The sequence below is a fragment of the Silene latifolia genome, chromosome 11, assembly GCF_048544455.1.
Source record: "Silene latifolia isolate original U9 population chromosome 11, ASM4854445v1, whole genome shotgun sequence".
NCBI classification, from domain to species: domain Eukaryota; kingdom Viridiplantae; phylum Streptophyta; class Magnoliopsida; order Caryophyllales; family Caryophyllaceae; genus Silene; species Silene latifolia.
The window spans coordinates 56,496,464-56,507,524 of NC_133536.1; the positions used below are offsets into that span (position 1 = coordinate 56,496,464).

General features: G+C 42.5%; 1 protein-coding gene and 1 non-coding gene across 2 annotated transcripts; both read left to right on the forward strand.

Annotated features, from left to right (window-relative positions):
* Nucleotides 1-617: 617 nt before the first annotated feature.
* Nucleotides 618-724, forward strand: LOC141615862 (small nucleolar RNA R71). Its single transcript, XR_012530254.1, has one exon. It is a non-coding gene; the product is annotated as a small nucleolar RNA R71 (small nucleolar RNA).
* Nucleotides 725-8,161: 7,437 nt separating this feature from the next.
* Nucleotides 8,162-10,853, forward strand: LOC141613455 (uncharacterized). Its single transcript, XM_074432189.1, has 3 exons — nt 8,162-9,060; nt 9,636-9,715; nt 9,892-10,853. Exons 1-3 carry the CDS (start codon nt 8,162-8,164, stop codon nt 10,851-10,853), a joined length of 1,941 nt encoding a protein of 646 aa, XP_074288290.1.
* The last annotated feature ends 208 nt before the right edge of the window (nt 10,854-11,061 follow it).

Genomic DNA, 11,061 nt, shown 5'->3' on the forward strand with positions numbered 1-11,061 from the left:
TGACACTAGGAAGGTTGATTTTGATATCCTTGGCTTTGGTTGAAAAAGGGTCTTTGAGTTGGATTTCTCATTGGAGGTGGGGTGTATGTTGGTTGAGGATTTTGAACATTTTGGCTCTTGTATGAAAGATTTGGGTGGAATTTGGTATTCTCATTATAGTAGTTGGAATAAGGGGTGCCATTCTTGTATGCTTGGAAAACATTCACTTGTTCATTTGTTCCCCTACATTCATTTTGATCATGTCCCAAGGTTCCACAACTTTCACATACTCCATTTGGGATTGAGGTTGATGCCACCATAGCATTAACATGTTGTTTGGGTGATTTGGAAGCTTCATCAAGCTTAGCCATGGCCTTCTCAAACTTCAAATTGATGGTGTTGGTATGAGCACTTAGTTGAGCACCCAATTGCGTGGTGGAATCTACCTCATGCTTTCCTCCTTTAGTGGCCTTTCGAGGCCTACTATATTGGGAATTATGAACCGCCATCTCTTAGTTTTGGTCCATGTTTGGTTGTCATCAACTTCGGTAAACCTCCCATTGGATCCCATTTTCAGCACATTGGGTGAGTCTTCATATAAGCCATTCCAAAACTATTGAACAAGGAACCACTCACTAAGTCCATGGTGTGGACAAGAACGACAAGTGTCCTTAAATCTCTCCCATGCTTCATATAATGATTCCTCATCCCTTTGCTTGAACCCGGTGATTTGGGCTCTCAACATGTTAGTCTTCTCCGGAGGATAGAATTTCTTATAGAAGGCAAGTGCTAACTTCTTCCATGAATCAATACCAAGGGTAGCCTTATCTAGGCTCTTCAACCATTGCTTTGCAGTACCGATCAAGGAAAAAGGAAACAATACCCATCAGATTTGGTCTTGAGTAACTCCGGTTTGAGAAATCGCATCACAATAGTCACAAAAAGTCTCCATATGTAAATGAGGATCTTCACTATGCATCCCTCCAAATTGAGTTCTCTCAACTTATTGTATGAACGCGGATTTGGCAATGAAATTACCGGTTAAATGTGGTGGTGTAGGAGTACCGTTTGGTAGGTTCTCCTCGGTTGGTACGGAATGAGATGAAAATTTAGGCATTGCGGGTTGATTTTGTGGTTGGTTTGGAATTGGGTTATCCTCTCCTTCTCATGCAAAAGGGTTGACAAACTCAATGTTATTTGGTTGAATGTCCACAATCTCTCCAATACCTACTACTCTTGAAGTACCTCTAGCAACTCTTTTATTGTTGGTTAAGGTCCTTTCAATCTCGAAATCAATAGGTAATGGATTACCTTATGATCTACGAGTCATTCAAAATATCAAACAACTAGAAAACAATTAGAACAACCTTGAGGAGATTTACTTCCCCAAGATAAAGAAAGACACAACTAAAAACAATTAACGAAAATCAAATCAATTGAACACCGTCCCCCGCAACGGTGCCATTTTTGGTAGCAGTTTAATCGTTATTTCTCACCAAAACAATATTTATATCTTTACAAACTACTCTTAGTAGAGCGATAAGCAAAGGTCGGATCCCAAGGGACGGGTATCGATTTAGGATTTCAATTGCATGTAGTTATATCTTAGGGTGTCACGATTATGGATTGAGATGAGATGTAGTCTAAACTAATCAACAAGATGAATGTAAATTAATTAAAATAACGTACGTAAAGCAATTAAAGGGGTTTGTAAACAATTGATTAAAGGCATTAGGGTATCATGGGTTCATAAGGAAATCATGGAAATAGATCATACAAACATGTTCTCAAATAGATGCAAGCAACTTATTGTTGTGATGGAATCGAGTTAGTGTATATCTTACAATTCCTAGGAAGATTTAGGTCCCGGAGCCGAGTCGATCAAGACTTTACAACACCTACAAGTCGACTTAGTCTCTTCCTATTCAACTCTATGCATGGTCTAACAAAGCTCAAGTTGGCTTATATCTTAGAAGCCTAATTGAAAAGATAAGAGATGGTTAAAAAATGCAAGGTTTCATAATCTAGCATTTCATCAAACATAACATGTGCATAGGTTGAAATCACAACAAGGAAGCAAATAATTATAAAAGCATATTAAATTAAGCATAGATCTAATTCCATGATTGATTCCCCTAATTCCCCATTAACCCTAGCTTAAGAAACTACTCACTCATGATCAAGTTTAACATGCTAATAAGGATGTTAATCATATTAACAAAGCAAAACATGATGAATAAGTAATGGAAATAACAATAATTAAGCAAAGGTAAAAAGGGATTATACCAACTTGAGATGATCCAAATATAAAGCAAAGAATAATAGAAGGAAACATGATGATTGATGGAGAGTTGTCAATCCTCCAATAAACCCCAAATAATCTTCTAATTACCCAACTAAAACTAAGAACAATTGAGAGATTAAGGAAATATTAAGATGTGATTAATATTGAAATGTGTATTACAACTTTGATTAAGACTAAATTAAGAGATTTAGAAGGAGTTTAGTACTTGATTCTATGATTCATGCTAATCTAGGTAGTACAATAGGGTATTTATACTAAAATTAAGTACAAGAATTAGGGTTACTAAGGGCTTAAATGACGATTAAGACCTGAAGAGAAGCTTGATGATTTGAAAATCCCGAGGGACATGTGCGGCCTGAGTAGGAACTCCCTAGGGATACGCGCGTCCTGGTTTGAAGTATGCTTGGGTATGTAAGGGGATCCGCTCGAGCTGGGACTCGGGACGCCCGGATTTTGGGTCTGGGTCGCTCATCCTGAGCTCGGGATGCCCGGATCCTAGGACAAGGTTCTTCTCTTATTCTTGGCTACCTAACAATCCGTGGGGACTGTCTTAGGGACGCGCTGATCTTTCATCATGCCCAATTCACTTGATTTATTTGCTTAGGCCTTTAGTATTGGTCTCCTCTTCGATGCTTGGTCATTAGATGCGATCCATTTAGCTGCATTTTGCTCCATAAATGCAAGGCTAGCAATCCTCTCCTACCAAGGACACAAAACCTCAAAGAATATGCAAAATAGGGGACTAAAGATAAGAAATAACCCTAATAGTTGCTAGAAAGCATGGGAACGAGGTTAATTGGGGGGCTAAATGTGCACAAATACGAGTCACATCATGCAGCGATGGATGCCTCCACCGTGAGCACCGCCATCTCGCGCCACCGCCACACCAAGTACCTGTGGGTTGGGGAGCCTTGTCTCTTTAGTGACTGGATAAGGGAGATGGAGAACGTACTCGAAGTAGTAAGGTGCCCCGAAGAACTCAAGGTGGAGCAAGTCGCTTTCTATTTGGGAGGTCTCGCGGGGTATGGTGGTATAAAGAGATGGACGCTATGAGAGAATTTTATGAGGAAAGAGGCGAGACCGCAATACCATGGACCGATTTCAAGGTAGAAATTAGAAATAAATTCATCCCCGAACATGTAAGGTACAAGCTCCGGGTAGAGTTCCATCGGTTTGTGATGACCGACATGATGACGGTACAAGACTATTATATCCGCTTCAATGAGCTAGTTACCTACATGGAGGACCTCCACCTTAGCCAGTCGCACTTGGCTCTCAAGTTTGAAGGAGGATTGATCGTCAAAATCCTAGAAAAGCTCCCACCCGGAGAAGTGTCAAGTGTGGAAGAGGTCTATGCGAGGGCCGGGAACACGGAGAGGTTACTCGGCATGACTAAAGAGGCTAAGGAAAGGTCCGGGGAGAAGAGGAAAGTTGAAATTGAAAGTGGAGGGTACCAATGATATAGGATTCATTTGCATCATCTTCCTCTATTTTCATACTTCCCGACTCAATTTGGGTCGGTTTTATACGTCTTTCCTTGCATTTTGTACCCCGATCCCCTAGACTATGATATTATGCCCCTCTTGCAGGTTTTGAGGCGGGGACTGAGGAATCGGAGCAAAGGAGACGGTTTGATAGACTAAGTGTGGAAGAAGGAGGAAGAGAAGCTGAGTTGAGCTCCCAGCCGGTAGGCCGGCAGCCGGTCAGCCGGCTGGGACTCCCCCAACACATACAACCTAGCTTTTAAGGAAGAAGTTACAGCGAACTCCCAGCCGGCCAGGCCACCGGCAGCCGGCCACCCGGCTGGGAGAACAAGAGGAAGGAAGAAATCAAGAAGTTACTGAGAACTCCCAGCCGGTCAGGCCACCGGCAGCCGGCCACCCGGCTGGGAGCGCACGGTGAAGCTCAGAAGTCAACAAGAGGAAAGAAGAAGTCAATGCACTCCCAGCTGGTCATGCACCGGCAGCCGGCCCCCCGGCTGAGGACACCTGATGACTTCAAATTCACATTTTCTTCCAGCGAACTCCCAGCCGGGTTATGCACTGGGAGCCAGCCCACCGACCGTGAGTACTATTCCGCATTTTGAAGCCTCTTTGTAATTTCACCCTAATTGTGGTGCAACCTATAAATACCCGCTCCCTTAATCATTTGTACCCAATACCCTAGATCTGAAATTATTTCCCTAATCTTATGCAAACCCTTAATCAAAACCTTAATCTTTCCTTAAGTACCTATTAATTACTCCTTATATTAGCTTAGAATTAGTATTGTCGAATTGTTTACATTTAGTACTAAGTTGTTAATTGGAGATTGGTGAAGATTATTCTTCTATTTAATCTAAGGTTGCAACTTTGTCTTCATTATTGGTATAATCTCTTCTCTATTGTTCTTTATCTTTCAATTGTTTACATATTCAAGTTTATTTAATTAATCCATCTTTACATTATGTCTCCTCTTGTTTGTTACATGTCAAAGCATCCATCTTTTATGTTTGTTATCATAGCTATGTGTGAGTAGTGCCCTACTAGGATGGAGGGGGATCTCATATAGCATCATATGGGTAGATTATAGCATAGAAAGATTGCAATTCTTGGGCTTAAGCTTCTCAATTTTATTATGCATGCTAGGTGTTTCTGTTAATGCTTGAATGTGGATTTAAGTGCTTACACTATCTATCTTTGCTTGTTGGGTGAGAACTTTGCTAGTAAATAGGATTAGCATGATAAGATTGTAGTTGGGTTGATTAGGTGAGGACTTAATCGATCATAACTTAGGGATTAGTTTCATATCGAGAGATATAGTCTTTTCTATGATTTTGCTTTCGAATTCATCGCCCTATGCATGTCTCCCCTTACCTATATGAGTGAACCCGATATCCTAGTCTCTTAATTATTGTTATTCACCATCTTTAGCATTCATCTAATTTTCCTTGTCTTAGTGATTTCTTCTAGTTAGTTAAACCCACTCAAACCCATTTTAATTGAACTAAACTAGTAGCTAAATAATCAATCCTAGAGCCATAGACACCGTCCCTGGGGTTCGACTCTCATAAGTACAACTACATCGTACACTTGGGAGGAATTACAAATAAAATTCACATCAAGTTTTTGGCGCCATTGCCGGGGACGGTAACATTGGATAGGATTAGTTGTTTTCATCTAGGCTTAGTTCTTTATTTGTTGCTTGTTTGTTTTCTCCCCTTGTCCTAGTGAATCTCTTGCATTAGGACCATTTAATCTTTTGTTAAGTGCATGAAGAGGTGCTATATCGGACCTCTTCTCCCACTTGATCACGAGATCGAGAGGAGACTCCGGGCAAGAAGAAGATTAGCTCTTTCGGTAATTCGAGGATCTCCACCAACTCTCAACCCACCAATTACCCAAAATTCCACAATTGATAACTTAGACCAACCACCCTCTTCCTCTACCCCATCACCCCTTCACATCCCACATAACTCTCCACCACAAAATTCACCTATTGATTCACCACAAAATTCAGCAACACACTCCAACAACACAAACGAAACCGAATCTCCACGAAATAATCTCATAAATGAAGACATGGCGGACCAACCAATGGGGTATTACAATATACCGGACCCCAACCATGCATGTTCGGCTATCAACTACGGAGCTCTTGCTCCCAATACATTTGAACTCCGGCATCATGTAATCAACTACATGCAACGAGACACTTTCCATGGTATGAAGAATGAAGATGCACACCAACATCTCGATCACCTCCTTCAAAGAAAAAGCGGGTTCCATTAAGCATAACAGTGTGACGGAGGAGTAAATTCTCTTGATGCTCTTCCCCATCACGTTAAAGGATAACGTTACGAAATGGTTGAATTCCCATGAGCCGGGCGCGTTCACTACTTGGGAAGCTCTATCCAAGGCCTTCATCAACAAGTTCTACCCACCTTCTAAAACCGCAAGAATTCACCATGAGATTCAAACATTCAAACAAAGACCCATGGAGACTCTAAGTGAAGCATGGGAATGCATTAGAGATCTCCTAGCATCTTGTCCATATCATGGCATCCCGAAATGGATGACCACCCAAACCGTTTTCCAAACTCTTGAGCAAAGGTTCCGGGACATGATCGTGCCGGCATCGGGTGGAAATTTTGATGGAATGAATAACGCTCAAATCACGGAAATGATTCAAAACATTTCCGAGATGGAGAGTAGTTATGCTAGAGATGTGGATTACAAAAGTGAAGGACCTTCCAAGATAGAGATGGAGTATAAGGCAAAATTGGATACCTTGACAAAAGAATTTGAAGAATTCAAAATGGCAAATAAGCAAGGGGAATCAAAGCGTGCTAATGAAGGTGGACCTAGTTACTCCAAGGTTTATTACGTCCAAGAACCGAGGTCTCCACCTATGCACTACCCTCCTCAAATGCTTTGCGATTATTGTAGCGCTGTGGGGCACACCATTGAGTATTGTTCATCTATACCGTAAGATGACCAACAACAAGAGTGTTTCGCTCTCCAAGGGCAAGGTGCACCTAGGGTCTCCTACCAACGTCACGAGACCCTTTACCGTGCTTTCCCTAATCAAGACCCGAAGCTTTCATATGCGGGGCAACCGTTGAATCCCAAATATCAACAACCTCAATATATGCCTCTACCCAAACCCGATCACTCTCGGCCATACCACCAAAACCAAGGCCAAGGCTCTAACTACCGAGGCCAAAGACAACATGACAATCCAAACTACATCCCACCCTATCAAAGAGACAACTACCGCAACCAAAACCAAAATCATCCATACCACCAACAACAAGGCTACCACTCAAACCAACAATCTCAACAACCATTCAACCAACAACAAGGATACCAACAAGGGTATCAACAACAACAAAATTTCAACCAACCTCCACAAAATCAACAACAATACAAAGAACCACCCAACCCCACCTCTTCTCTTGAGAAATTGTTGAGGGATGTGGATGCCAAGGTTGACAATCAATTCAAAACTTTGAAGACCGAACTTTCAAATGTCCAAGCACACCAACAGACGTTTGATTCATATATGGCTAACCAAAAACCTTCTTCTTCACAAAGGGCTCCTCAATCGTTGCCTCCTCAAGCTTCTCATCCTCGGGATGGACTACCACCACACCAAAAAGCTCATGTGGTGACCTTGAGGAGTGGGAAAGACTTGGAGGACCCTTACAAGGATTATGAATCAAAGAGAAAGAGAGATGTCATGAGAGATGGAGAGGAGAGTCCACCTCCCTCACCATCAAGTAGAGTGGACAACACTAAGAAGGGGAAGGTGAGTGACTATGTTAAGGATGATGATCACTTTGTTTTGGAAGAGATAGTGGTTGAAAGAGACCAAGAAAGAGTGGTTGAAAGAGACCAAGGGAAAGGAGAAGAAGCACATGAAGTACCTAACACCAAGAAAGCCTCAACTCCCAAAAAGACCATTAACCCTCCAATCCCATTTCCGAATAGAAGTAGAGTCATGAATGAGGAGCGGAAGTTCTCCAAATTCTTGGATATGTTGAAAAAGCTTGAAGTTTCACTACCTTTCACCAAGGTAGTGACACAAATGCCACTCTACACAAAATTCTTAAAGGATGTGTTGACCAAGAAGAGAAGCATTGGAGGAGATGGTCTAGTCTCTCTTAGGGAAGAATGTAGTGTAATCTTACTCAATCCCATGTCGGAGAAATTATAAGATCCGGGTAGCTTTTCCATCCCGTGCACGGTGGGCAATGTGAGCATTAAGAGGGCACTTTGTGATCTTGGTGCAAGTGTTAGCATCTTGCCTCTCCCCATTGCAAAGAAAGTTGGGCTACATGACATGATTCCTACCTCCATGACATTACAACTTGCGGATAGATCGGTACAAAGACCGATGGGTGTGATTGAGGATGTGCCGGTCAAGGTTGGCAAGTTCTATATCCCGGCAGATTTCGTTGTACTTGATATTCCGGAGGATCAACAAACACCAATCATACTAGGAAGACCTTTTCTAGCAACCGGAGATGTTAATATTAGTGTCAAGGAGGGGAAACTCACCTTCAAGGTGGGAGGGAATGTTGTTGAATTCTCTTTGACTGGGGCCATGTCACAACCTATATTTGAAAGTGTCTATTCCATAGACATGTTGGAAGAAGTTATTGAAGAAGCTAAGGACAAGTGCTCGGGGGAGCATTTGGAAGAAGACTATGAAGCTCTTCCGCCTATCTTGGATGAAGTTGAGGGTCCGAGCCCTCCTAAGGTAGATCTCAAACCTTTGCCCCCTTCCCTTGAGTATGCTTATCTCGATGAAGCACACTCCTTCCCCGTGATCATCAATGCGGACCTATTGGCTTCACAAAAAGAAAAACTCTTGAAAGTTCTTAAGGAAAACAAGAAAGCCATTGGGTATAGCCTTGATGACCTCACGAGAATCGATCCCCAAGTGTGCATGCACCGTATCACACTTGAGGATGGATTCACTCCTTCCGTCCAACCTATGAGAAGGTTAAATGAAAAATTGAAGGAGGTGGTAAGGAAGGAAGTTGATAAGTTGCTTGAGGCCGGAATTGTCTACTCCATCTCCGGGAGCGATTGGGTTAGCCCCGTTCAAATCGTCCCCAAAAAGGGCGGTTTGACCGTGGTTGAGAATGAGGATGGTGAACTCATCTCCACCCGACCGGTCATGGGATGGAGAATATGTATTGATTATAGGAAGCTTAATTTCGCCTCAATCAAATATCATTTCCCCTTACCATTCATTGACCAAATTCTCGAGAGACTTGCAAACCATGAGTATTTTTGCTTTCTTGACGGTTATTCCGGGTTTTTCCAAATACCCATCCACCCGGATGATCAAGCAAAGACTACTTTTACTTGCCCTTACGGTGTCTTCGCATATCGAAAAATGCCGTTTGGCCTTTGCAACGCTCCCGGGACATTTCAACGGGCCATGATGTCTATCTTTTTCGAGTTTATTGAGAAGTCTATGGAGGTGTTCATGGATGATTTTAGTGTCCATGGCACCTCCTTTGAGGATTGCTTAAAGAATCTCTCCCTTGTTCTCCAAACATGCATCCGATATAATTTGAAATTGAATTGGGAGAAGTGCCATTTTATGGTACAAAATGGTGTAGTTCTAGGACATGTAATATCTAAGGAGGGGATCCAAGTGGACAAAGCGAAAGTAGAGGTGATTGAGAAACTTCCCCCACCTGCAATGTCAAGGGTGTGAGGAGTTTCTTAGGCCACGCGGGGTTTTATCGCCGTTTTATCAAAGATTTTGCAAAAACCGCTAAACCCCTCACCTCACTTTTGGCTAAGGACACTCCCTTCGTATTTGATCATGATTGTATTGAAAATTTTTGTAGGCTTAAGCAGGCCTTGGTGTCGGCTCTGATAGTGCAACCACCTAATTGGGACCTCCTCTTTGAACTGATGTGTGATGCAAGTGATTTCGCATTAGGGGCGGTCTTGGGCCAAAGACATGATAAGAAGCTCCACGTGATAGCATACATAAGCAAAACCCTATACAATGCTCAATGCAACTACGCCACCACGGAAAAAGAAATGTTGGCGGTGGTGTATGCTTTTGAGAAGTTCCGGCATACCTCTTATGTTCCAAAGTCATTGTCTACACGGATCACACCGCCATCAAACAACTTATGGTGAAGAAAGATGCTAAGGCGAGGTTGATTCGTTGGGTTTTTTTGTTGCAAGAATTCGATGTCACAATCAAAGATAAGCCAGGATCCGAGAATCTTGTTGCGAATCACTTATCAAGGTTGACTAAGGAATCCCGAGGGGATGATGATGATGGAATCCCCATTGATCAGTGGTTGCCCGATGACTCTATCTTAGCTATCACGCACTCCGACCCTTGGTATGCGGATATAGCTAACTACTTAATCTCTAACTTTATCCCGGAAGAACTTGACAACCAAGCTAGGAAGAAGTTGAGATATGAGTCTAGGATATATGTATGGGAAGATCCTTTCCTATATAAAAGATGCAATGATGGGATTTATCGAAGATGCGTCACACATGAAGAAGGTCAAGCAATCCTTCAAGCTTGTCATGCTACTACATATGGAGGGCATTTGTCCACCTCTAGAACCCAAGCTCAGGTTCTTCATTGTGGGTTCTATTGGCCCTCCTTATTCAAGGATACCTATGCCATGGTGCAATCTTGTAATTCGTGCCAAAGAAGAGGTACTATTGTAAGGAGAGATGAAATCCCTTTGAATAACATTTTGGAAGTAGATCTCTTCGATGTATGGGGCGTGGATTTCATGGGACCGTTTCCATCATACTTTGACAACCAATACATATTGGTCGCGGTGGATTACGTGTCTAAATGGATAGAAGCTATAGCCGTCCCTACCAATAATTCAAGAGTGGTGACCAAGCTATTCAAAGACTACATCTTCCGCCGCTTTGGAGTGCCTCGAGCCGTTATAAGTGATGGTGGGTCACATTTCATCAACCGCACCATCTACTCTCTACTCAAAAAGTACGGCGTCCGGCACAAAGTAGCTCTTGCATACCACCCCCAAACCAACGGGCAAGTGGAAGTATCGAACCAATAAATCAAGGCTAATTTGGAGTGGGTTGTGAACAAGTTTAGAAAAGATTGGAGTGTCAAACTCAATGACGTGTTGTGGGCTCTAAGAACTGCTTACAAAACCCCAATTGGCACCACCCCTTATCGTTTGGTATTTGGCAAGTCATGCCATCTACCCTTGAGTTAGAGCATAGAGCAAGATGGGATCTTAATGAGCTCAACTATGATTTGGA